General features: G+C 43.4%; 1 protein-coding gene across 1 annotated transcript in view; it reads left to right on the plus strand.

The window, feature by feature from the left end:
• The window catches only part of LOC127392032 (NAD(+) hydrolase SARM1-like), a 30,786-nt gene extending 16,009 nt beyond the window's left edge, over positions 1-14,777 (plus strand). The window contains exons 2-13 of the mRNA XM_051635442.1: positions 2,432-2,644; positions 5,875-6,003; positions 6,335-6,471; positions 7,563-7,783; positions 8,545-8,725; positions 8,938-9,060; positions 9,957-10,178; positions 10,277-10,374; positions 10,938-11,059; positions 11,893-12,054; positions 13,007-13,144; positions 13,882-14,777. Coding sequence (XP_051491402.1) covers positions 2,543-2,644; positions 5,875-6,003; positions 6,335-6,471; positions 7,563-7,783; positions 8,545-8,725; positions 8,938-9,060; positions 9,957-10,178; positions 10,277-10,374; positions 10,938-11,059; positions 11,893-12,054; positions 13,007-13,144; positions 13,882-14,013 — 1,767 coding nt within the window. The 5' untranslated portion in view covers positions 2,432-2,542 and the 3' untranslated portion in view covers positions 14,014-14,777. The remainder of the gene's footprint in view (positions 1-2,431; positions 2,645-5,874; positions 6,004-6,334; positions 6,472-7,562; positions 7,784-8,544; positions 8,726-8,937; positions 9,061-9,956; positions 10,179-10,276; positions 10,375-10,937; positions 11,060-11,892; positions 12,055-13,006; positions 13,145-13,881) is intronic.
• The last annotated feature ends 12,926 nt before the right edge of the window (positions 14,778-27,703 follow it).

The raw sequence follows: 27,703 nt of genomic DNA on the forward strand, positions 1-27,703 counted from the left end.
TCAGCACCACATCTACACGGCTTGGAAACCCCTCCAGGGACAAGGGCTCCACCACTGCCCTGGGCAGCCTGGGCCAGGGCCTGACAACCCTTTCAGTAAAGAAATTGTTCACAAGATCCAATATAAACCTCCCACTGAGGCCATTTCCCCCCATCCCATCATTCGTCACTTGGGAGAAGACACCGACCCCCCCCTCACCCCAACCTCCTCTCAGGCAGCTGTAGAAAGTGAGAAGGTCTCCCCTCAGCCTCCTCTTCTCCAGGTTGAACACCCCCCGTTCCCTCAGCTGCTCCTCATCAGACCTGTGCTCTAGCCCCTTCCCCAGCTTGCACAAGGATCTGAGAAATGTAGTAGCTAGCAATGTGCAATCTCAGCAACCTGTAATCACTTCTATTGATTCACAGCACATCAGAAAAGACTTCCTTTTCCTGAAGGACAGAATAGCTTACAAACTGTACCACACAAGAGGTTTTGGCTGTGCCATGAGGTTTCCTGTTAGTTTGGTCTGCCTCAAAGAGCAGCTCAGTAAGTAAAGACCAAGTTGTTCTTTAAATTCAAATAACAAAGTATTATAATAACCTGTTCATATAAACTGAAGCAATTCCAATTTAATGTAAATTGGCATCACTCCTGTGACACTGCTGTGGGAGTGTTAATGGGCTAATGAAGCTCTAACAAATCCCTCCCAAGACACAACCATTCATTTTGCAGTAACACACTTCCTGAACTCATTTATAGCATCTCTGAAAGTAACAAGACTCACATAGCCCTGGGAACAATCACCGTGGATGTGCTGCTTCCAAGGTCCTTCTGCATTGTCCCTGCCATCCCTTGGGCAAGGCTGCAGCTGGAGATCAACCTTCGTGTCACAGAGGTGGGAAAACGAGGAGGTTCCTCTTAGATTTTCATTGCAACCTTAGGACATAAGACCAGAAAACAGAAAAAATTGTCATTGGCTGATTTTGTCACTGCACCCTTTCAGACAATAATTCAGCATTACATGGATGCAAAAATGGGGAGGGGCATCAAATTAATTTGAAAGTTCTTTCTCATTCTTTTTGTACCAAGGGTGAAATGCTAAAGCTCAGGATTTGTAGTTATTTAACACGATCCTCTTTCTTGTGAGCAACACACCTAAATCCAGCTTGCAAGAGAGCTGTGAGTTTGCAGCTCTGGCAGCTGCAGCCCTGCTGCTTTTCAGCCACAAGCACGTTACTGACAGCAAACAAGCCCTGGCAGAAAAGGGGTGAAAGAGAGAAACAGCAGAAGCTCTTTGTGGAGCTGACATCAGATGACCTAGTGTCTGTGCTTCTCTTTCTCTCTCCCTGCTTGAGTAAGCTGTAAATGTATCTGAGATACTTTGTATCAATAAAATGGAAATGTTATTACCGGTATCTGAAGTTTGCACTTGCCTGGTCTATCAAATAAAGATATTAAAGTGATTAACAAGACACTCCCTTTGGAATTAAAAACTTCAATTCCATTCCAGCATATTTACAGAACCAAAGTCATTCACTGCTTGTATTTTGGAAGTTTCTTGCAACTGGGGCAGGAATTGCTGGTAATTCCTCACTATAACTTGTTTTAAAAAACTTTTTTTTTCCTTTGTTTTCCCCCAATCCACCTTGTAAGCCACCAGAGCCGTGCCTAGACCTGCAAGATGAGAAAGGTGAAGATAAATAGTCCAAGGTCAACAAGGCGATGCACGGTAGCCAAGTCTTTCCCAACCCATGAAGATACATCAGGCTCCATCAGAATGAGTCTCCAGGCTCCCTCCCTGACCCAGAACCTTTCTTACAACATGAGCTGCCACGTGGGAGGAACTGAGTTCTGACCAGACCTCAACATTTCTCCTATTGTTGTTGGAGTAGAAGGAAACAGAACTGTCATGAGGTTCCTCCTTGGACCACATGAAGATGGGTGTCCCTGCTCTCAGGTGGTAGGGACTGCAAGTCCCTTTCCGCATGGGGACTTGTTGTGGCAGCTGGTGACAGGAGCTCTGCTCTAGTGGATTTTACTGCCCAAAGAGTTTCTCAGTGAATACAATGATGTTTATACAACACTTTGTGAAGACGTTTCTAGCCTCTGCACCGGGTGTTGTGGATGCTGAGGTGTGTTTTCACTGCTCTGTACACACTTCCAACGATTTTCAACCTGTCACAGAGGGAGCTGCTGCTCTTTTTTTTTCTTATGGGAGGAATAGTGGTACCTGTTCAAAGAAGGCATTACTAAAGACCAAAATGTTAATTTTCTTTAAACAAAGTGCAGGTCACTCCAGACTGCTTTTAATAAACCTACTTAGTCCACAGGGAGTTAATTCTCTCCCGGATTTACCAGTTATCAGAAAGATTATCTTCAGAAAGTTCTTGGTCTGACACTCTTTTGCTGTCCCCTCCCTTCTTTGTTCTCTTCCTTCTTTCTCCGATTACAGTTCCAAAAACAACAGCCAACCTCCAGGGGTCAATGTTTAATATTCCCGAGTGTTTATATAGTCTCCAGCAGCAGCTCTCGGGCCTTTCAGCACCGGGCTAGCTCCAGCACCATGGCTGGCTGCTGGGAGGTGACCCTGGCCTGCAGGAAATACCTGATCATACTCCTGGTACCTCTCCTGTCTATTCCGCTGCCTCTGGCTCTTCCGACCAAGGTAAGAACTTTTTAAACTTATTCTGAGAGCCAAAACTTCAAATCTCTCCTTGGAGTTGCTCCTTTTAAGTGAGAGAGCTGAAGAGAACAAGCAGATTCTCTCTCAGAAGCACTTCATTTGCTGCTTGAAAACCTTTTTTTTCTGCTTTGACGACTCATAGTGGGGAATATGAAAGCAATGGGACACAGATGGATGAACATATAAATCTGTCACTGCATATTCTAGCAGAGTGCTCAGTGACATGCAATTCTGTGACTTCTGCTTTACATCTATCTGATTTAGCAAAGGACTTTCTATGCTGAAGCTCATACATGTGAACCTAAGTTACAATTTAAGGCTTCATTTTAATCCCCCTTCTGATTTTCTAAAGGTATCCACTTCACATCCTCTTTTAATCTTTTCCTTTTTGTCATTGACAGATAGAAGAGGCTTTTTTTTTTTTAAGTCAGATGGACTGATACATAAGACAAAATATTATGTATTTCACTCTTATTTTTAGCATATTTCTGTAAGAATCTTTACGAACAATAATTTAAAATTGAAAATGTCAGGCCTGGGAAGACACCTTGCTTAGGATTCCTTCAGAAAAAGTTAACTACACAAAACTGTAGTAGTGGGGCAGGTATTTCTGAGACACTGACCATTGAAGCACAGCCCTGTGAGGGGCAGGCTGCCAGCCTTCTGCTGCTTCCTCACTCCAGCTTATTTCTCCCCTTCCTAGTCTCCTCATGCAGACAGATCTAATCTCTGGTCTTCAGATCTCTTGATACAGTCCCAGCATTATTAAATAGCTAATCCTGATCTGTCACTGCTCCTTGGATGGCAAATCCTAGCTCCTATCCCTGCCTGCCTCCTGCTCCCTGCTGACTCCCAGTTTCTGGTCTCCGTCACCAACCTTCATCCGTCACTAACTCTTCCCTGTCTTCTCCTGCAGCCTGTCCCAAAGCTCCTTCCTCCTCACAGCTCTGAGTGTTATCAGAGGCCTTGGAGCTGTGACAAGAGGATTCCAAGCAAGAAGAGTAGTGGCACTTGAGGCAAGATGTGGTAACTGATCAGGCGTGTCTTCCTATTCCCTTGCTATGCAAATAAAACAGCTCAAACTATCACTTAGAAGCTTACTAAGAAGACAAACACAAAAAGTACATTTTTGCCAGTGAATATTCCACAAGCAAAAGAGCTACTGAAGTTAGGAGATATCTGGATCAGAGAAGTTCTAAGTAGCTGGAAAGAGGTATTTTTTTTCTAATTTTCATTTTTCTTTTTTGTCCCAAGGCCACAAGTTCAAACTTACTTGCTGGAGTCATTGTTGCCATACAATCAGTCATTGGTGTTGCCTGTGGAATGATTTGGCAGCCTTGGTTCAGTTCCTCTTCAAAAATGACTCTTCCTGGTTTCTGTGTAGTCAGCTACAGGACAAGATTTAAAATGTCCTGGGCTGTTCCCTTTGCAACCTGTAAGAAGATTTCTTGTGTTAGAATCGTGTTCCATGGTGCTGCTGAGCAGGAAAAGCTGGTGCCTCAGCCTGCAGGATGGAATTTCACATTTTTTAGGTTCTGTTGAGCTATTAACCTGTCCAATAATGACATGAAACTATTACAAATGAGAGCAAACAATGCTAATGGTTTTGTCTAAAGACAGAGGGGAATGCCCTTGCAGAACAACTGACTTTGTGAAAAGTCTCATTCCAGCTTGTACCGAGAGCCTGGAAGAGAGAACCACTGTGCACGTGGTTCATGTTCCATGTGTTGTTGTGGTCTCTCAAAAGGTGCCCATTGGCACCTGTTAGTGACAAAATGGGAGAAGAGGGATCACAAATACGGGAAATTGCTTTCAGTGCTTGATGGGATGTGTAATTAAGGTTCTTACTGTTCTCACTCAAAAATAAGGCTCACAAAAGAGTACTTTTGTCTCTTCACAAATCTCTCTCTGTTTACTTCTCCTGCTTTGGTAATTTGCCACTTAGGATGCTACCTTCTCCTCCCTCCAGACCACTTAGCCCCACTGTTCATCCTTTCCATTCCTTTTTCAGAAGCCCTGAACATGTTCTAAAACATCACAAGTTTGATCCTGCCACTACCCCAGCTCCTTGGTTTAATCCTCTATAACCCAGCCATTGCAGCTGGCATCTCTTCACTCTTGCCCCAGTGAGCATCACTACAAGATGTGAACTTCCTTGATCCAAGGCCACAGAACTATCTTTCTTCCTTTGGATTTGCTGGCACCCATTATTGTGCAAGTTCCAAAATAAGGAAGAAACTGTAACTTCCAGTGTTATTTTTGTGCTTTTTTCATCAGCCCAGTCAGATGAAAGCCTGTTGTGACATGTGATGTTGAATCTTTTTCGTGTGTGGGACTTAGTTAAATATTTTTACATGAAATTTGGAGTTGTTGTCCAAAGCAGAACTAAATCAATGTTTTCTCAGAAAAGAGCAACATGAAATAGAGGCTCACACTTCCTTCAAAGAAACACATCACAGGCAGTGGAAGCTGAAACTGATCTGTGTCCAGTTTCTCAGTGAGCCTTTTGAAGTCTGTACTAAGCTCAAAATCCAACCAAAAAATAGAGAAAAATATTTAGAGTACAAGGAATCCAGGCTGTTGAAATTAGTTTGGGTTCATCTGGGAAAAAGGTGGAGAAACCTTGACTGGATCAGATCAGCGCTGGACCAGAGCCCTGGAACAGGCTGCCCAGAGAGGTTGTGGAGTCTCCTTCACTGGAGACATTCAAAACCCACCTGGACATGTTCCTGTGTGACGTGCTCTGGGTGACCCTGCTCTGGCAGAGGGGTTGGGCTGGATGATCTTTTGAGGTCCCTTCCAACCCCTAGGATTCTGTGATTCTGTGATCAGTAACTATTTCTGCAACTCAAAGACAGAAATATATTAATAAAAAAACCCAACCATCAGCAACATTGGGAAGTCTGTGCAGGGCCTGCCAACCCCTTGTCATGAAGGGTTCAAAGTCTTCAATTTGTTTCTTTTCCCAAGTTTCTTGGTTTTCCCCGTTGGAGGCCCCAGCCTTTTCCTCCCTGTTCTGACAAGGCTGTTGAACAGTTTATCACTTGATTATGATCTGCACAGGTAGGAGGACAGGCAGGAGGGAAGGACAGAAAATAACCTTTTCTCAAATCCCTTTATCAGGCAATGACCATAACGCTGGGCTGTTGCCCTCTCAGAGCCCAGGTGAGATGCATGGTCTGTTCTGATTGCTTGTGCTCTCCTTCTGCCAGGAGGCCCGGTGTGGTTATGTGATCATAGTGATGGCACTCTTCTGGTGCACAGAAGCCCTGCCCTTGGCTGTCACAGCTCTCTTCCCTGTCCTGCTGTTCCCACTCATGAACATCATGGACTCAACAACAGTAAGAGATCTTACTCTATACACTTCCCTAGGTATTTTTTGGTCAGCTTCTCTTATGCTGGGATTATCTCCAGAGTGCTGTGCAAAGAAGAGAAAATTGCACTGTTGTTACATAGAGAATCATCTGTCCTGTCCATGGGACAGAACTTGCATGGGCCTGGAGTGAACTCTGGGTGGAGCTGCTCACCTGAGCTCAAGGTCAATTCACCACTCAGATGCACAACCCACAGTAACTGCCTGCTCATGTCTTTGGGCCAGGACCTTCCCTTAGAGAAACACCCCCCCCCCTTGGCTTCCTGCCGCTATTTCCCCTCCCTTGTTCCATGCCACAGGTCTGCCGGGAGTACCTGAAGGACACCAACATGCTCTTCATCGGGGGGCTGCTGATGGCCATTGCTATTGAGAACTGGCACCTGCACAAGCGCGTCGCCCTGCGGGTCTTGCTGATCACGGGAGTCAGACCAGCCCTGTGAGTAGCAGCTGTGGAAACGCTGGGGCATGAAGGAGCTAATGCCATGAAGCCCCATCTCAGAGCTGCCTGCAGCTCCTCTCCTATGGGAACTGCAGATCACATCCTACAAATGCTTTTCTGTAGTCCCAGGGGGTGAGTGCCCCAGCAAAGCGTGCACGTAGGGATGCTCTGATGTCCTGCAGACCTGGTGACTCTTGGGGATTCCAAATGGCTTTAGGTGGAGAAACAGCAACAAGAGAGTCAGTGCTGAAAAGACAAGGGTGCTTGGTACAGCTTTGGACAGTTAGGAAAGGCTACAGCTGAAACACAGACAACATCTACTCTCTAACTGTTACACTGACTGCACAGAGAAGAGAAAATATGGGGTTGTTTGTTTTGAAAACAACAAATGTTTGCCAGACTAGAACCTTCAGCTGTGCAGAGGCTACATGTCCTATTTAATTTAACTCAGATGATAAAAAGAGGGAGTACTGGAGGAAATTACAAAGCAATAGAATAAAAATGCACACAAGATAAAGCTTTTTCATCTAGTATATAATCTACATCTCATCTGAAGAATAATTTGGAGACAAATAATATAGTAATACTGAACAAGGATTAGAATTTTATATGAGTAGGAAGAGAATCTTATATGATAGAGGTGGGATAAAATTACAAAAAAAGAAAAAAAAAAAAAGAAAAGAAGAGATCATCTTCCTTATGGCTTAAACTGGTTGCCATTTGGGATCAAATCCAGGTTGCAATTCCTTTTCAAAATATATTACAATACATTAATATGTGTTATTGAGATGATATGTCTTCCTTGGAAGCACATAGAATAAGCAGGATAGTGACTAGATAAGCTGTTCCAGGAGACCAGCTCCCACTCTCCTACTCATAAGAACGTGTAAAAGCACAAAGGGCTGAAATTGCAACAAAAATGTATGATGACATGCAGAGAGCAGGCAAGGGGAAGAGCCAGTGAACTGCTGAGCACCTTTCCAAACCCAGCATCTGTAACCAAAGCTCTGTAACAAAAAAAAAAGAGGGTGGAGGAGATTGCAGCAGCACTGAGTTCTGGACCAACCTTTTCAAACATCTCTTTTCAGGCTCCTCATGGGTTTCATGGTGGTGACTGCCTTCCTGTCCATGTGGATCAGCAATACAGCCACCACTGCCATGATGGTCCCCATAGCACAAGCTGTGCTGGAACAGCTGCACAAGTCTGAGCTGGAGTCTAGCTCAGCTGGCCAAGCATCTGAAAACATCAACAAAGCCTTTGAGATGCAGGAAGAGGCAACTAAAGTAGAGAGCTCCAAACAGGAAAAAGGTGAGCAGGTTATGGGTGGGTTTGTCTTTGGGATACCAGAGGTTGGCCTGATCCTTCTTGAGTGTCATTCTGGTTGCCAGTAAAGTCTAAAAGCAGAATGTAGCGTTCCTGGCTGGGTCAGCATTGATAATTCTCATCCATGAACCAAACAAAAGCACAGCAAGATCTACTGATTTTGCTGGTTAGAAGTAGATTGAAAATATGAAGTGATAATGACTAATCAAAAAGATATGAAGCAATAATAACTAAACAACAAAAACATATACATTTTCCATGACCTGGAGCTCCTACCTGAGGCTTGCCATTTCCCTGTGTATTTTTGCTCATTATTATCTACCATGTAACTTGTCAGATAATAGGGAATTTCTGAGGCAAAATTTCTGGCCTATTTCATGCCAGAAGGTTAGGGATTAAAATGATCTTTCTAATCCAAAGTTAGACAATCATGCAGCAACATCTCTTCACCAGCTGTCTTGCCTCTTCCCATCTTTGAGACAACTCAGGGGTTTCTGAGTGTAAATCTCAATGCCAGCAATCAGATGCTGCTGGTACAGAACAAGTTCCTCTGGCTCTGTTGTACGAGACAACCAATGAAAACAGACAAGAGATCAAAGAATTAACAATGCCAACCTTAAAATGAGGCAATTTCGCTCCTTCAGCTCTGAGTCCATTGTGTCCTAGCCTTGAAATACTGCATTACACAGGCACAAGACCTTTTCCTTTCCACTCGAGCTTCTCTTTCTCTTTTGTTCCTGGCCTAGGGAACAGTCATGTCCTGACAGTTGAGGAAGACAGAAAGAGAAATGAAAATCTGCTAGAAGAGAAACACAGGCAGTTCAGCAAGGGAATGTCCCTCTGTATTTGCTACTCAGCCAGTATTGGAGGGATTGCAACTCTGACTGGGACAACTCCAAATCTGGTACTGCAAGGACAAGTTGATGAGTAAGTCTGGTTGAACTTGGGATTAGATACCCAGGAAACTTCTGCTGCAGCTGACTTCCAGCCAGTACAACACAGGAAAATACCGACTTGGTAACTGTTGGGAAGTTGGTTTCTCTTCCTTCGTGGACCTCACAGTGCCTCCTCTTTTCAGCATCATTAATTACACAAGGAGTGCAGCATTTTGGATGCTAACAGCCATTTGCCTTTTACAGCCTCTTTCCTGACAACGGCAACATCATCAACTTTGCCTCTTGGTTCTCCTTTGCCTTCCCTACCATGGTTGTGCTACTGATTTTGGCATGGATTTGGCTGCAGATACTGTACTTGGGCTTCAAGTAAGTACCCCCTGTCACAGTGTCACACAGCTGACAGGCCTGCTGGCCTGTGCTCACTGCACCTTGTAGCACAGGTGATACTCTTGTTGATGAGCCCCAGCTTGCACGTCAGGCAGCCAGCACAAAGGTCATCACATAAAACAGAACAGCAGACTAAATAGCCACTAAAATACTGCAACTTTTTCTCTGAGGAACACGACCAAATCCCATCTAAATACACTCTGTAGATTAAAAGAGGAAGATAGAACTGCATAGAGCCTGTTCTGCAGCATTGCTGTCATGTCCTGGGAGATTGTTGTGCTTCAAACCAGGAAATTGATTTCTACACACAGCTGGTAAATACCCTTTATGACAAGAGTTGCTACAGACCTAGAGGATTAGTATTGTGCCAGTTCCCAGTGCCAATCACCCCATGCAACCAGGTTGCATTACCCACCTGTTTAATACTTAGCCTGTCACTTTTGTATTATCCCCAACTTCCTTTCTTTGAAATAGAGCTCTGCAGCAACCACAGGGGCACTTTCATCTTCACATTCCGCTCGTCAAATTCTCCTTTCCTGTAATTTCAAAGGGCTTGGTGACTGTGACCATAGAGCCTTGTCAATCACACCGACAGTGACATTATTTCCCCACGAGTCCCAGAGAACACACCTGCTTGTATTTAGAACATGAGTTTTTAGGGGTAGGAAGCTTTTTTCTGATCCTCTAGGCAGTGCCCAGGACAACACAGTTACTACCCAACACCTATGGCTGCTGATACTGTAGTAGTAGATATAATTTCTATATGCATATGTAAATATGTATATCTAAAAGTTATTATGACAGTATAAAACTTATAATCAGCTCTGAGGATATCTGGCAAAATTCTCTGATGTTTCTTGTCCATTTTTTTCTAGTTTTCGGAATAATTTTGGTTGTTCTTCAAGTCCTGCTACAAAGGCAAAGGAGCAAAGGGCCTACAGCATCATTAAGGAGGAGAGCAGGAAACTGGGCTCGATGCAATTTGCAGAAATAGCAGTTTTGATCCTCTTCATACTACTGGTACTGCTGTGGTTTACAAGAGACCCTGGCTTCATACCAGGTTGGGCACCAGCTCTGTTCAACAAAGACAATAAAAGGTATCACCAGTTTTCCTCCTCACTTCAAAGAAAAATTGGGGTAGATTTCATAAAAATGAAGTCAGAGCTCAACTAAATGTCTGCCCCCTCTGTTGCAGCTACGTGACTGATGCTACAGTTGCCATCTTCATTTCAGTTTTGTTGTTCATCATCCCTTCTGACTTTTCTAACAATGACAGAGACAAAAACCAGGCAGGTAAGTTTACTGACAGCACCAAAACCCCAGTGTCAGAAGGGGTGCACGGGGAGTTTGACAGTTATGATTTACAAAGGAAATTTCAAACATCACACAAGATTTCAAGCTGCCCTTCCTGCACAGCTAGAGCTGGATGCTTTAGGCTCAGCAAGGAGTACATCCCATCAGAGCTCTTCCTCTGCTTCTTGGAATTTAACTAATTTTATCCCAGACATTAACACAGATGTGAAAGCTTCAGCAGCTGGAGTCTTCAGGAGGGAATACAGGACTCAACACACACAGCTCTGCACACATGTTGCCATGTTTTTACCTCACTCTTCCCTATATTCCACTGGGCCTCTCGCAGCACTCACAGATTGTTCATTAGTATTTTTGCAAGTCAAGTTTTAAAATCTCTGTTGAGGAGACTCCCATCATTTGCTTTAGGAGACAATCCCACAGTCTGCTTGATCTGCTGGCAGAAGTGATTCCTGATGTTCAGACTAAACTCACCTCCCACTGAGAAGTCCTCCTCCTTTCTTTGGAAAACCTAACACGGCTTACAAAACCTCTTTGGATTTCAGGCAGCAAGTCAAAGTTCAAGGCCCCTCCAGCTCTTTTGGACTGGAAAGTGGTTCACCAGAAAATGCCGTGGAACATCGTGTTTCTGCTGGGAGGTGGCTTTGCCTTAGCCAAAGGCAGTGAGGTAACATTCCTCTGCTTACCTGGTGATGGTGGCTTCCTGGGTGCTCCCGTCTGCTGCTCAGGCTGCTCTCCCAGGACAAGAGAGGGCACGCGGGCAGCAGGACACACCTCGCCATCCTTAGAGGAGCCCTGTGCTTAGAACAAACCTTTCTTGCTGCCTATGGAACTGGGGTGGTCCTGCCAGCCCAGGCAGCACCATTAACTGCATTTCTAGAAAAGGGGATGATTAAGAAACTACCCCGATACATGAAAGGTTCTGTTAAATAAAACTTAAAGTGACGAGCACAAGGAGATACTGTGCCCAGGATGGGTCACCAAACTATTTCAAACAAACTACTTAGGGAAATATTATTTAAATTAAACTACTAGAAGACAAATGTAGAGTTAGCTAGAGAACCTTCAGGAGCAGATAAAATTATCTGGCTGTCAAACTGAAGGAGGTGCTGATGTTCCTCTGCAGGCACCTGCCAAGAGTCCAGTGCTGCAAAGTATTTTTGTAATATTTTAAGTACTGACTTTGATGATGAACACTACATTTATTAAATCTATGGGCAATACACACACTGGAGATACTCCTTTAGAATTCAAAGATCACAGTGACCTGTAAAAGGCTTCCTGGAAAACAAGGATGCAACTCCAGATGGGAAATAGGAAGAAATACGACAAATGCAGGATGTGGAAATGACTGGATAAGTTTCAGAGCTGCTCACACACCTTGTTCTAGTTGATATTTTATATTGCTAATGAGAAAAAAAACCAATCAAACAACTGGAAACTACAGATAGGACCATCATGTGTAAGACATGTAATATATAATCCTTTCCTCTGTTCCAGGAATCTGGTCTGTCTGCATGGTTAGGCACCAAACTGACTCCTCTGCAGCAAATCCCTCACCCAGCTATTGCTCTCCTCTTGTGTCTCCTCATTGCCACTTTCACTGAGTGCACCAGCAACGTGGCCACCACTACCCTCTTTCTCCCTATTCTGGCTTCAATGGTGAGTTTTGTCACTTCAAAACATTCTTACCAGAGCAGCTTTCAACTCTCTCCTCCAAGCATCCAGCTGCTCAGGTATGAAAACTGCCTGGCCAAGCACTGGTTTGTGTGTCCCATCAGGAATACAAGACTCAAAGTCCATACATGTAGGTGTGTGCATGTGTATTCACACACACTGTGCTTAGTTTAACCTTTCTGAACTCATTGCTGGGGAAAAGTAAAGGGATTAAATTCATGGGCATATTAGACTTTGCCTTCTGGCCTAAACAACTTGATGAGGTCACTGCCAGCTGTACTTGTTTTTTCCTATTTGTTCTGCATAGAGACAGCAACAACAGCAGCATTTACTTCCCTGCAACATTCCATTACTGCATTTCACCCTAACCACTAGTCTTCCAGAAGTCTCTGAAGGTGGTAGTCAAGCTCTACAACCTAATTCAGGCCTCCTAAATATCTACAGGAGATTCCTGTTGCTGGGGTAGACTCAGTTCTGCAGTGTGAAGAGCTGGTTCCAGGCAGAAGCTGGAATAAGCTCCACAAAAATCTTTTTGCATAGGCCAGACTCCAACTAACCTCTGAAGTGACCCACTCACCTTCAGAGTTTGGGCTACCCTCTTTCCCCTGATAATTTAATCCTGTTCTTAACCAGTTTAAGCTACTCCACATTTTTGTCCTGGTTTTAGAGTTGAATACAACCATTATTATTCATTTATGCTGCAGCAATCAGGTTCCACAATCAGGAACACAAAGCACTGACCACAAAGTCAATTCTTGCTCTTGCTGCATAAAGACATTGGCTCCAAGTTTCTAAAGCAGAACCAAACTGTGAGTGGCTACAGTGGCTGTGAAAGAACGAGGTGTCTGGTGGGGACCAATACAACCAGTCTTCTGCCACGAGACTTCTATGCATTTTTGTGCACGGAAACCATCCCCTTTGCTCTCCCTCTGCACAGGCTGAAGCCATTTGCCTCAATCCCCTCTATGTCATGCTGCCCTGCACACTCTCTGCATCGTTGGCCTTCATGCTGCCAGTGGCCACTCCTCCCAATGCCATCGTCTTCTCCTATGGACAACTCAAAGTCATAGATATGGTGAGCAAAAGCACATTCTTTTCCTTTTTCTAATATTGGTTCTTCTTGAAAGAGTGTTAGAAAACTCACTGTGCTCAGCTCAACTCAAATGGAAAAGAGCAGCATATGTGTATGAATCAATAAAGGGTTACACAGACTCTGGGTAGATACACAAAACCTTGTGAAGATGCTGTTGAGGTTTTGAAAAACACCCAAGGCTTCTTGAAGATGTTCCAACCCGAGCTTGCTGTCAATAAGGAGTGGTAATGTCTAACAGTTCCAAAAGCCCAAATGTAGATCATAGGGATGTCAGAGTCCCATCATCTGGACAGTCCTTCTGCAGGGACATGGGGAAAGCCTGGCACATCTCCCTAGGCTGCCCTGGTGCCCTTTCTCACTGTTAAGGAAAGAAGGACAAGGATACTTTGTCTCCTGGCAACTTCTAATTTGTAATTGAACCAAGAAGAAATCCAAAGTAACTTTAGAAACAGATGCCAAGTCAGAAGAATAAGTCCTACGTAAGTGGACTAAAAGGATTTCAGGACTTCTAGTTTAAGAGTTTTATCCAGTGGAAACTCATTTTTCCCTAATACAAATTATATTTGTGGCAAAAAACAGCTTAAATGTAATGTGATCAAGTTCTGATGGAGGTGAGAAAAAAGGCCAAAGGGAAAAATCCAACCAGACAAACAATCCTAATGAGTAGGGAAGAAAGAAAGTCCTCAGTCCAGCTAAACCTTCCTCTTTTATAATTCCAGGCCAAAGCTGGGGTTGTACTCAACATCCTAGGAGTTCTGACAATAACTCTGGCCATCAACACCTGGGCTTCATCTTTGTTCCAGCTGCAAACTTTTCCATCCTGGGCAAACAGGACAGGTACATGCCCGTAGTGCAGAGACCAAGGGAACCAGCAACTGCTCCTGTCAGAGCTGCAATGAGAGCAAGACTTCACCTGCAGGAGTTTTGCTGAGGCAGTGGCTCAGAGAGGCCTGTTCTGTTGAAAGGACAAGCCATCTACAAGCAAAATCATTCAGTTGATAACAGCAATAAAATTGCCTAACAGTGCTGTTCAGCAGGCAATTTTGTTACCCCAGCAGCACGAGGAGGCAACCTTTGGCTTTTCAGCTGTTCCAGGAATCTTTAGATTTTCTGTCTCAGCAGGGTTGGGTTTTTCCCCAAGCACTGTCTGCATCACTTCTCAGCTCCACCTGTAAAGGCTGAAATCTGCAGTGAAAAGGGAGAGGGGGGTGGGTGTGTAAAAAGGAAGGAGAGAGACTCTATGTACCTGATTTCATGCTTGTCTGTGCTATTGTCACCACTACTGCAGATGATCACCTGGCTGTGTGCACAGGCCTGTGTCCAAAACGTGCCTGATTGGTGTGTCCTCTGTGGGCACTCACAGCAGGGCACGTGGTGTATGATTGCAGACAAATCACCTGCTGCCAGCCAGACCTGTTCCTTTGAAATATATTTATTTGCAGTCCACTTGTTATGGCTGGAGAAGACAGTTTTTTTCCTAGAATCTCTCTCCCGTTGTTATTTATGTAAAATTGCAGCCTGGGAGGTCATCAGGAAAACAACAGTTTTCTTTTGAGAAGGGGAGAATCCCTGGGTCCTAAGATTTATATGATTGAATTAAAGATTTTTTGATGTACCCCATGCTGTGGAGATTTTGTCTGCTGTGTATCACTGCTTCTAGCTCTGGTTTCCATGGATCAACTGCTTGTGTGTTTTCTTAAAATATCTTGAAATACTAAGTTTGCATAATTGATCTTCTCTTATCACTAAAGTATTAATTACTTTATTACTAAGACCCCAGTTTTCTCAGACTCTAAAACCCAAGATATTCCTTTTCAGAACCCCCAAATACAGTTAAATATTTTATGCCTGTTCTGCTGGAACTGAATTTCAGTAACACATAAACTCCTAAACTGACCAAACTGGCAAAGACACTGAAATATCCAAAGACACTTTGGATATCCAAACCAAGCACTTAGAACCACAGGTGAGGTTGGGCTCAGACAGATCAGTTATACAGTATGTGCCTCTGAACTGCACCCAATGCTTTGTCCTGTTGGCGCCTGCCAAAGTTTTGCACAAAGATATTGCATTTTTGGAACCCTGCTTGAACCATCTGGTTCAGCAAGAGTGCACGTGAGTGAATTTCACCCTAAAATTGTATGCAAGCTCTTGAAAACCTTCCTTATTTCTTTCTCTGACCTAATTATTAGGAGGCAAGGACAAAGTGCAGTGTACATTGGACTTACAAAGTGTTAGAATTCACTGACCTGCTGTAGTTTCTTTCTAGTCCCAAGCATCAAGATAGCTCTGGTACCTGCTGGTTCCCTTTGCACTGGTGGCTCCTTGACCTGACAAGCAGAGCTGCTCTGCAAAATCACTGTCCCAGAAAGAACAGGTGGTATTAACCCTTCAGTGGCTTGGAAAGGTAGTGGTTTTATTTGACATGTGATAGGGACCCAATAGAATGTCCACAGCACAAGAAGGAAGGACACTTATTCTCTTTTGCTAATGAGCTCCTGAGTAATTGATTTCAATCATATAATTACTTGCTCAGGTCACTGCTAAACCACTCACCCTCTTTCTTGCATTTACCTCTATGAAATAACATCCAAATCTGTCTAAATATTTTCATTCCCCTGCTCACCCTGTGTCTGAGCACCTACCAACATGACAAACAAACCTCTCCCTTCTTTTCTCTTTGTCTACAGCATCAGGGCAGTGTGTGTAGCTTTTGTTTGCTTTTTGTTCTCTTTGAAATACTTGCACATAGTTTACATGTCCTCCTAAATTACTGCTTAGCTAAGCAGGAAATGTTGAATTCTTCTAACATTTCCCATCAGCCCTTCCTTCCAGCCCTTGAAAACTGTGTTATGATTCTTTGAAGTCTTTTTCTATTAGCCTACATTATTCAGAGGCTGTGGTGTGCGTCAGTGGGGAGTGCAGGTGCAATCTTTATGGCAATCTCAAGAAGAAAGCAGAGAGACATCCAGCAGCACCAAGTGTCACAGGGCCCATGCAATAACACTGGGTGTTCCACCTTCATTAGCATCTAGGAGTACAGAAGTGTGAGAGACTTACCAGCCGATGGCTGCAGGGAACGGTGCTCAAGGGGCACAGGGCTGCCCAGCTTCCAGAAGACAACAGGTGAAAAGCTCCAGACAGGGAAAAGAAGCTGACAATAAAACCAGGACATAAAGAGAACGGAAAAATTCGTCAATAGTTTCCACCTTGAAGTGATGGCAGCAGCACTGGGCAGCTTCTTGCCTTGGGTGTGTCCGAGTGAAGGACTATTGAGGTACAGCTAAATATAGTGTGCTTGTGCAAAACCCAGTAACACTATTAAAAATGTTCATAATTTTCTAAGCAAAGCAGGCAGAAAGTGTTTCTAAGCCCCATTATTACCCAGATCACCTCTGAAGGGTGGTTCCCCATTATGTTTCCAGATATTGCCCTCAAGGAGTGGCTCCATTTCCCATTGTGTGATCAAATTTCACAACCTTCTGTGAAAGTGCCAGCTCAGCACCTGCTGCAGTGAGCTGTGAGTTCCAGAGCAGCTCTTCATTTCAGAGTTGACACTAAGTTTGCTTTACATAAGAGTAGTAAGTGATACATTCGTTCCTGTGAAGGGGAGGTCAGCCTCCCTGCCTGCCTTCACTGAAGAGCAAGGGCTCTGCAAAACCACAAAATACAGGTTTCCCACAGTACAGGGCAGTGAGTAAGTGGGTGACTCGCAGTCACCTCCTCCATTTCCCCTGCAGTTATGGGGCTGTCTTGCCTTGCCCTGCCCAGACACACACACACACACAAGTTCTACAGGCACATACATGTACAATGGAAAGAACACGAAGGATTGCAGCTGGTGAACACACACCTTTCTAAGACACGCGACAACAGCCGAAAACCAGAGGAGTTGGAAGCAGGTCAATACAGCAATGAAAAGAGCTCATGTTTGAGAAAGGCATTTCCCCACCAACACCTTGAGAGAAATCTGTGAAGTGGCATGGAAGTGATGCAAGGCTCACTTCATCAAGCACTGAAATCATAAACAAACTTGTGACAACTACAAGGCCAAAACAGGGTAAAGCCAGTGTGTCTTTTTAATCCTCAAGTTGGCTTGGAGAAACCAAAAATTTGCTCCCAGTCACTTAAAAGCTGTTAAAAGGAGCTCCAAGGAAGCCTTGCTCTGTAGCACTGAAAACTTGAAATACGTCTAGATCTTACCATTTGATTCCCAAGCTTTCATTTAAAAAACAAAATTTTAAAAAAAAAACAACCCCAAACCAAAACACCTGCTGTGGAGGAAGTCTTCTCACATGATGGACATAAAATCATCCTCAAGAAGACAAACAAATATTTTCAGAATCCAAAATACAAGCCAACAGAAAGATGAAGGTCCTGAGTTTTACCCAACAGTCATCAGCATGTATGTAAATATGGACCTTTCTCCAGAAGCTGTTAGAGCAGTTCCACTCTCATCCCTGGAGGTAACTCCTCCCTCAGGTAACTATGGCATGTTGGCAGTTGTGTGCATCTGAGTCCAAAACTCCAGCTCTCACCATCTGGCACGTTTGCTCTAGGAAGATAATTCTTTGCTCTCAATTAGCTCCTTGTTTTTAGTGTTTGCAAAGGGAGAAGCAGAGCTTAGAATTCCTGCTGTGATGAGCAGCCAACTCAAGAACAGAAAACAGAAACACAAGGACTTGGGAAATGCATAACTTTAAATCAAAACATTTCACAACCCTCCATTTTTTTTCCAACATGGAACCAATAAAACTATTTACAACATGATTCACTGAACTATATGATTTGAGTTATTAGTGACCAAGGTGCCAAAGTCTGGAAATGAAGTGGTTTGAATGTACTAATCACCTGGTGTCCAAAATAACAACTGTTTAATAGAACTTAATCACTACTGTAGATGCTGTGAATTTTCTCCTATTAAAGAAACATTTAATATTATTTATCCTTTAATCATACTAACAGAAGGAAAACGTCAAGTTGCTGTTCCGGACGCACAGATGCTCTTGCACTGTGCCATCTAGTGGCTGCAGGCACCCTACCCAAAATTCCCAAATCCAGGGATCCAAGCACTCAGTCTGCTGCTGATCTTCCTTGGGAAACACCCTTAAGCAGCTAAGGGGAAAGAAATGGAACAAGTGAAACACTTTTCCAAGGTAGTGCATGACAACACAGCTGAAACATTACAAGTATATTCATCAACCCAAGTTAAATCATAATTGGTTGAAATGTCAAAAAGGAAAAAATAAGCCACAACCTGACTGAAAAGAGCTAGAGGGGTTAATTCATGGGCTCAACCCCTATGGACTGTTATGACTTAGATCAGACCAGATGCAAGTGCTTTGAGGCTCAGACCTTGCAGGTCTATGTAAGGTACCTATCTTGATAAAGCTTTAGTCCTGACTCCTTCTAGATGGCCCTGCACTTGAGGTAGTGACATCAAGTATCATCAGTGAAAACATCAGAACTCCACTGTGCTTCAAGCTTATACTATTCAAGCTGACTTCAGATTAGCATGAAGGCTCTTCTGGCAGCATTTTAGGAATTTCCTCCCTTGGTATCTGTCCGGTCTGTGAGCAGTAGAGCAAGTGCAAGCTTCCCCAATACCTGCCACTTCCATTCTTTGGAAAGGAACTGGAAGCCCTGGGACAACAAATTCCCTTTAGTTCTGCTGGTCACAGAATTTCTCATTTATTTTGGTAAAGCAAAAGGAAAAGTGGTCAGAGTTGTGTGAGAAACTGATGTCCATATTGACAGGGAATTGCACAAGGCCAGAAGAGCAAGTTGAGTGCAGGAGCAGGAGAGCTCAGCCTGGGCACAGTTACCTGTGATGGCACCAGCTTCCCTGGTTGCCCATCAAGGGGATCTTAGACAACAGTTGTTATTCTGGAGCAATCGTAGCGACTGCAAAGGGAAAGTCACATTTTCCTTTTTGCTGTAGGACTGTCCTGATGAGACTTGCCAGAAAATTCAAAAGGATCCTATTTATTTTTAAGATGTCTGTCACCTGAAGAGAGTTTGAATTTTCCTCCTTATTCTTACCTCTGGCAATATCATTCCTGCTACATGAAGCATGCAATCATAAATCATTTGTCTGCATTGCAGATAACACAGTTGTACAATGCAAGCTTCCTCACACCTGTGCTTTTTGTTTTCTCCTCAGTGGTGTTGTGGTATCTAGAGCTACAACCAGGACTGAAGAAAGAGCACAGCCTCAGAAGAGACAATCTGAAATCATCTTTGTAATTCCTTTAGTGTTACATCCTTAGCCAGGCCGCACCAGCAGGATTTGTTCAGGTGACTTTCAGAGTCTCTGCTGCTCAATGGCACTTGCCAGGTTAGGGATGAAGATAGCACAGTTTTCCCTCTAATTAGCAGTGAAAGCCAACGACCACAGCTAGCACTGCAGTCCTTCTGGAGAGTCACAACAGAGGGATCAATGGATGGCACAGAAAAAACAAACAACACGTTCATGCTCATGTGTTGCCTCTGAATTTCAGATCCTCTCACAGTTCCCAGAAGCACAGTGCATGGACAGGGCAAAACTCCGTTTCTGAAAGATATTCAGAAAAGCCTGAAGTGCAGCTGCTGGGGGGGCAGGTTCTCTCTGCCATCCTGGCAGGAACAAAGGGTTCTCCCCAGTGTACATGGGGTGTGTGGAAGTGCAGGAGTTCATACTCTGTATTTCTTTATTTTGGCAGAGATATTAGAAGGGGGAAAAAAAAAAAAAACAGCAACAAAACAAAAACCGAATTTAAAAAACCCCAAACAAACAAACAAAAAAACCCCAGTAAAAACCCATGGAGCTCATTAGCCTAGAAGAAAAATCTTTGGTCTGTTTACACTGTAACCACACGCCTGTATCTCAGAAATATGAGACAATTGATGGGGAAAGGGGAGGGGACTGACATCTTTAGTTTCCTCTCCACCAGGTGCAGTCAAGTATGTAATATCTCTCTAGCCACTATTTTGAATCTGTGCCACTTCTGGCCTACTGTACCTGCTGAACAGCCCCTGCAGGGAATGACTCCAAAACATGCCCATGCTCTCTGCTCCAGCAGATCAGTTCTTTCCTGGAGCCCTGGCAGGTGCAAATGTAACTCAGCCAAATCCTGCAACCATCCTAGCACAGCTGCAGTTCCTTCAAGTGGCAGAAAGACAGAAACACTAAATCTTGTACTAAGCAATTGAGTAAATTCATGTTTCTTACAGGATGCACCTCTCAAGTCCCTGTTGCTGCCAGTTTACATTCTGTTTTTACAGGACATAAATGTGGCATCAAGGAAACTTGTTGTCCCAGTGCAGTTGTGTCATAAAACAAAGCAGGGGAAGTGACAGAGCTGGACAAAAAGACTGTCCCATCTCCTCAGTGCCTTGAACTAAAGTATAATACAGTAAAATCCACTTGGATTAACTGTAACAAATACAAACATCTGGTTCTCCTGAATATGAATGTTGAATATTTCTGGGTAAACAGGCAAGAAGCAAAGGAGGTTATATATAAAAGAATGAATTATACTTTTTTACAAGAACAGCTTTGTATCATGAGAAGGACAGAACAGCATGTTTGTTAAGATAGTGGCCACATGGCTAAGAACAAATTAACTGCTATTGTAAAATTAAATTACACCAAGAGAATTACACTGCAAGACAAAGCAAAAGGCATGAGTGGCTTTATCACCTGTTTTGTACAGGGGTGGGTGGAACTGGGCTGTGCTTCTCAGAAGGGGTAGCAGGGTGTTTCATTGCCCCACACCAAAAATGCACATAGTATTTCTAACAGTTTTTTTAATTTTCTCTGACTGCAAGCAATCCTACAAAGCAGAGAAAGCAAAGTCTCTATGTTTGGGAACTTACACCTTAATTGGGAAAGGGATACTTAGTATTCTTAGGTGGTGATTAACATGAACTCCAAGTAAGAGTTTAAAAATATGATGAGTCCTTAATTTACACAACAAGTAGAGTAATAAAGATTAGAGGAAAGAGCTTGAGAGGGAGGGAGGGATACCTTCATATCTACCTTAACCTGTTAGCACACTCTAATTACACTTGGTCTCACAACAGAATCTTTCAAGAGTCAGAATGTTTCAGCTTAGGATTTGAGAACAGCCAGGTGCTGTGTTCACCATGTCAGTGCAAAGAACTATCAAACCTGTACTACAGCAGAATGCCTGGTTTTCCTTTAAATCTTACTCAGGTTCATTTTTTTGTCATGAAAGAAGTACCTGCAACTTTGGCAGCTGTAAAAATATCATGCATGGCACCACCTGTCAGACTAATAACAATAATTAGAAATGTAATAAACTGTTCATTGGCAAGGTAACAAATTGTCTTATCCTTTGAAAGTCACACTGGCCTGAGGCAATTCCTCACAGACATTGGCCACTGGTGTCACAAGAGCCTGAGTGAAAAGCAAACAGTGCAGAAAAGCAAGAGAGGAAAGAAAAAAATAAAGAAAAAAGAACCCAAACAAGCCACTGGTAAAGACACTCAAGCAGTGCAGGGAAGCTGTGGGGGACTCTCCTGTTATTGAGCAAAGCTTTAAAACTAAGGACTTACAAAGTGAACCAATCCTCCTGCTTCCCCCAAACCCTGCAGGCTGGAGGGTCTGGAGACGCTCACGAACTCCTCATGGTTGCTGAAGAAGATGGAACCTTTTAAAATGCATTTAGAATGAAAACTTCACTTGCAATTACTTCGTTTTATGCTCAATTATTTTTGTCTTTTGTACATTGATCTTTCAAAAATTAATTTGCACTGAATACCTTCCACAGTGGGTTACTCCTGTACCTCACACATCTAACTGAGAATCTGGCAATCTGAGATCAATATTTCTCTCTCACTGAAGCTCCTCTAAGTGCTAAAGCAACCTCAGTTTGTCTGCCAGACAGGAATTAATGGCCTGTTCAGGATTTTGACCTCCCATTATAACTTTCCGTTTGAACAGACCACACAATTGCACAGTGCTTGTTTTTTAAAGAGGGTGTTTAAAATCATCCCCAGCACTGAAAATGTGGTTTCATACCTTCATGACCTCATAGTGCCTATGCCCCCTTTCCAGGCAATATGTTTCTGAAATGTAAAAGCCCTGCAGAAATCCATGAGCATGAAATGTTTGCCTCAGTCCATGCCCTTCCTCATCCACCTTCTAGAACATACTCAGGCATTCAAGAGAGCACAGCTACCATTTCCATGCTTACAGAGAAATGAAGAGAGGAAAATCAAGTCAGAAACGCTGCACAAGCACTTCTTTCTGAGGCTTCTGATGATTTCACAGACCCAGTAAGTCATCTAGGAGGGGCCCATGCCAGGCAGCAGCCTGCTTTTGTTCTTTGCTTTGTACTAAGAAGGGAGGGACATTGCTGAGGTACAACACTTTGAGTATTTATATGATTCATTCCTTCTTTCATTGAATCATTTTCTAGTTTCTAAGATAATACCTCTGGGATGATTCCCACTGCTGTTTGCGGAAGCACAAGGTTTTGTGTTTTCCACTAACGTGGGTGAAGATAAAGATGAAGGGAGGATTGCCCAAGGAAGATGTGAAAAGGTTTTGGACAGGATGGGGGAAACCTCTCTCACACAGCTCTGGTTACTGACCTTGCACACGGGAGCTAGCAAGGTCAGAACCCTGACTAATAGGCAGGTGTAGCTCCATAACCTTCCTGCTGAACGTGCTGCCTGTTCCCCCAAACCCAGGCAATGCCCCAGACTGTGCCAAGTAATTCATCCCCAGCTGTGTTTGCATTATGGTTGGTCAGGAAAAGCCAAGTAGGCTCGTCCTTATGAGTGTCCCAAGGAAACTCATCCCACTTTTTCTTCCTGTTTCAAAAATCAAGACAATAATAACTTCTTCATGAAAAAAAAATAACCTGAGTAAGATTTAAAGGGAAGGTAGAATTTGAGACAACCCCTTGGAGTGGTGATGTTCAGCACCTGTCAGCTTTGCAGGTACAACAGTGCTCTCTTAATGAGCTCATAAGAGACTCATGTTTCAAGAACTAAATTTGAGTTCACAGAATCACACAGAATGGTTCTGGTTGGAAAAGACCTTTAAGATCCTGGAGTCCAATCGTACCCTAACTCTACCAACCATTTGTGTCCCTACAGCAGTTTTCTTCTGCAATACAACTCTACCAATCCCTGTTTATGTACCTGTATTTCTCACATAAATATTGGCAGGGCTTTTAGGGAAGCCTGGAACCAATGTTCCCCCAAAGCCTCTGGAAGTGGAGAACACCAAGAGGGTGTGCATGGGTTGGCACTGGCCGCTTGCAGAGCGCTGTAGTTAGCAACATGCAAGCACACTCCAGGAGAGGAAGAAGCCAGACCAGTTGTACTGGTTATTAGACATGGTTAAGGGGCTAAAAAAAAATAAATTAAAAAATACAACCAAACCAGCACACTTCTGCCAAGCCAGTTATAAGGAGATAATCATGTGCTAGCCTAAGCCTCTGGCAGGAGTAAAACACTGTTAGGTGTCTTCTAGTTAGCTAAATAGTAATCATCCTGTTTAGAATCAATCATGTCACTAACCAGTTAGAAACTTGGTTAAAGGTTGTGGTACAGAGAAGGTGTGTTGGTTGCTCTCTGGCCTCAGTGTTTCCAAACTTTTACAGAAAATATGTTGAGCAAGATAAATACAAAAGCAATATCCCAGCTGACAGCAAATTCCTAAGTTTTTTGAAAGGGATACAGGAGGTCCTGAGTGCACTGCACTGTTTCAAGCCCTGCGTGAGAGATCCTCAAACAATTCCAGGGATTATCCTTAGCTGTTGTAAAGAAACTGTTCAAGAATACACAGTGTTTGATCTTGGGTTGCAAAGTACAGTAAATTGTTAACATGCTTGATCTGTCCCACAAAGCAAGGTGGCCTGGCATTCACAAACAAATGGTCCTGAGCTCTGCCACAGCTCCAGAAAGGTTGCTGCAGAGTGGCAGCCAAGAGGCCAGAAAATAGCCTGGGAATTAAAAGGTCCACACTATTTTGAGGTAGGTGGAGGCTATTTGACACTTTTAAGATCATCTTGCAGATTAAAATAAATGGACAATAAAAAGAGCAGGCAGCAAGCCTTGGAAGCAGTAACATGAAGGGAATGCAGGAGGGATCATTTCATGGCTCATGCCTTAGCACTAAGTGGCCAAACCTGCATAACATATTCCAAGTCATGAATGTGACAGGATTGGGTTTGGAAGACTCATACATTTCAAAGGCCTCACTTGTAGCTCCACATGTTCTTGAAACTCCCACAGTCCCTCAGGGCCTTAAAACCTGAATGCAAGAGCATTCTCCTTTGAATCTCATGTGGTCTGACCTTTAGAAAGTCCCATTTAGATAGAGGAGTTAGAGGTGACTAGACAGAGGATCAGCCAACTGCTCTTTTCTCTCCAACAACAACAGCACCAAAGTTTCCAGTGCCTTTGTCAGGTGGCTTAATAAAACCTGTCTAAGACTCAGTCATTAGTCTCCTGACACTGGCCACACTGCTCTACATTCTTAACTTCACCAGAGAGTGCATTCAGCAGATGACCTGTACTCTGGAAACTGAGCTAAACTTTCTCCTCATTATTGTCATGTCCCCAAAACTCCCCCAATAGCCTCATTCTGCACCACTCTGTGATGTTAGAAAAAAAATCTGGCAGCCAAAAATGAAGAAGCCATAAGAGCAAACAAACAAAGACAGCCTGCCAACCTACCACTTATCCAGCAGCTTCAGGCTAGGAAAGCTCTCCCTCCTTCTGTTAATCTTGTAACAAAAAAAAAAAAAAAAAGGAAGAAAATCACAAAAGACTCTTTCTGAAGTGCAATGTCAACAAAAAAAGGAAAGTTGACAGAATGCTGCCAGCTCTTCACTGATCACATTCTGTGAGACAGGAGAAAGTTTATGGTACCTTGCAGGACATTTCAACCTGATTCCAAAGTCTGAAGCTTTACATACACACAGTGATCAGCTCCAAGGAGGAATGAGCATTCCTCCCTGAGGACAGAGAAAGGTCCAGCTGCCCTGGAATGATGCAGGGCCCTGAACATGGCATGAAATACTGAATAGGAATAAGGAACAAATAACGCACAAGACTAAATAAACCTGTGAGGAGGAGGAGGGATCATTACTCGTTAGCCCGGTATCTGTGTTTTAAATGAATTCTCTCACTCCTGCACTGAAAGCTGCCACTGTGAGCAGTCCTGTCAAAAACAACACACCAAAACATGTTGCTAGATGGCACAACGACTGTAACATCAATGACTGTAACTGATCACCCACCTGAATTTCACCTACAGCAGAAAGGCACAGAGTCAAGTCTAACACCACGTCTTGAGCTCATTCTCCTTTCTAGAAGAACAAACCAGTAATAGCTCAGAGTGCCTGTCACTTTGCTACAGCTGCTGTGCTTTACAGGCAGCATTAAATCCCTGCTCAGGAAATGATACTTCATCTAAAATAATGGTTCTTTATATTTTAAGATTAAACAATTAACAAACAGAAAGTTCTGCAGATGTCAACAAAGGAACATCTTCTGGGTGTGCCAGATTTAGAGGCTATAATTCAGATGTTCCTGCTGAATATTATCCATCAGTTTTCCCCCTCTGAGCTGTGACAATAGGGCAAAGGACAGATAGATCCTGTCAGAAGAAGAGGCTCAGAAGGGAAGGAGAATGATGCTCCCTTAAATACATGAAGTGCTAAAATCACTAAGTCCAGTTTACCAATGTGTTTTTCTAGACACTTCAAACTACCAGATAAATGCACTTGGAATTATTTCTTAGGGACAAAAATGGGCTGAAGTGTATGTAGGTTAAACCAAGGTGTGTATTCCCTAGGGATATCTCAGAAGATAAAAAGCAAGCTCTGACTACTATTTAAAGGCAGCACAGCAGACGGTTAAGTTACACCCAGGTGTGTCTTCCCTCAGGTGATCCCAAGGGAGAGATGCTGGGCCACTTTTCCTATTTAATGGTGGCAGAATAGCTGGTTAGATTACGTCTTCAGTCATTTTGTAAGCTCATCATCCAAATGCTAGGATTCAAAAATTGTGAGCCTACAAAGCTATTTATGATAACAAACACTGCTGCCATCACTGCATGATAAAATATAAACAATGTATTAAAAATAAGCAATTATCCCGCTACTAAATTAAATAAGAATATTGTATCAAAGGGCTGAGTTTATGTTCTGGTTGGGCACAAAATGAAGCTAGTTCATAGGGAGAACTCCTCACTGACAAAATTCCACATCAACAAGACCATTCTTGCCAATTTTAAACAGCAGGAGGAGTTTATAATGAGGTCAACAGTGGTTTTCCATGTAAGGGAGCCCAGGAATATTGTATGTTAAAATTGATCAAAAGTTCTGAGTTAGACAGAAAGTGGTCTGCATGTCATTTCTACCTGATGATATTAGTACTTCAAACTACAGTCTCAGTCAGAGATCACTGAACTGATTCCACTGACCTGCATTTGGACTATTTACTTTGCAACTTTGATGGCTGAAATTTATTTTTTTTCCCAAAAAAAACCCCCAAAAGATCAGATCTAGAAACAGGATTTAAAGTTTAAAATGGGTACCAGTACATCAAATAAACACCTTTAGGTTTTGGGTAAAGCTCAGACCCAGAAGAGATATAAAATGAACTCATTACAACAGTTGTCTGGATCTGACAAAACAAAGTTTCTTCTGATGCCCCTTGATCTCACCTGTCCTGTGGGGCACATGGCTTCATTTCCTGAAGACCAAACTGGTTTAGTTTAAGAAAAGTCTTCAAGTTGACCACAAGACAGATGTAAGGAAAACCCACCAACAACTGACTTTAAGTTCTACAAAACGATGTTGCCATTTGGAAGCAGAAACGCTGCACAGCAGCAGCGCAGGGTGGGTTGCACCCCTCATGCCCATGAGAGTGGGTGGTGATGTAAGGCTGTGATGCAGGTTGGGAAGCAGCAGGAAAAGTCTGCAGCAAATACTGACACCCCCCCTTTCCTCCATGGATTTCCTCCTGATAGTTATCCCAGGAAAGAGGAGATAATGCTTGCCAGTCAGTGGTTCACTTTCATTCAGGATCTTATCTCTGCACTGCAAGCGACCTGTGACGCCAGCTCAGGTAAACACACCCAACAGGTTAATGTTAAACTAGCTAATTTAGGTACCAACAACTACCTAGCTGCAGCAGTCTGGATTTCCAGGCAGGCTGCAGAGCTCACTGCAGAGTTAATCATCAGGCCATTACTTCGGTTCTGTGAGTTACTAACACAAAAGCATCTCAGATTTGTTTATCTCGGCCATCAGAGCAAGGACTGTAAATTAAAGGTAGCACAGAATCTGGGGATCATTGAGCAAAGATGCTGAGTGTAGCCCAGACCATCATCAGAACCTTCCCTGCCAGCTTTAGACATGTCACCTTAAGGGACATCCAGTGTGAAGCCCTTGGACAGGACAAGTAACTACCCAGCACTATCTCAGACCTTCCAGACAGGAAAGAGCATCTCCACCAGCACCCCATGCCCACTATCTCTACAAGATCCTGCAGATATATAGACAAAATCTT

Source organism: Apus apus, chromosome 18, assembly GCF_020740795.1.
Source record: "Apus apus isolate bApuApu2 chromosome 18, bApuApu2.pri.cur, whole genome shotgun sequence".
NCBI classification, from domain to species: domain Eukaryota; kingdom Metazoa; phylum Chordata; class Aves; order Apodiformes; family Apodidae; genus Apus; species Apus apus.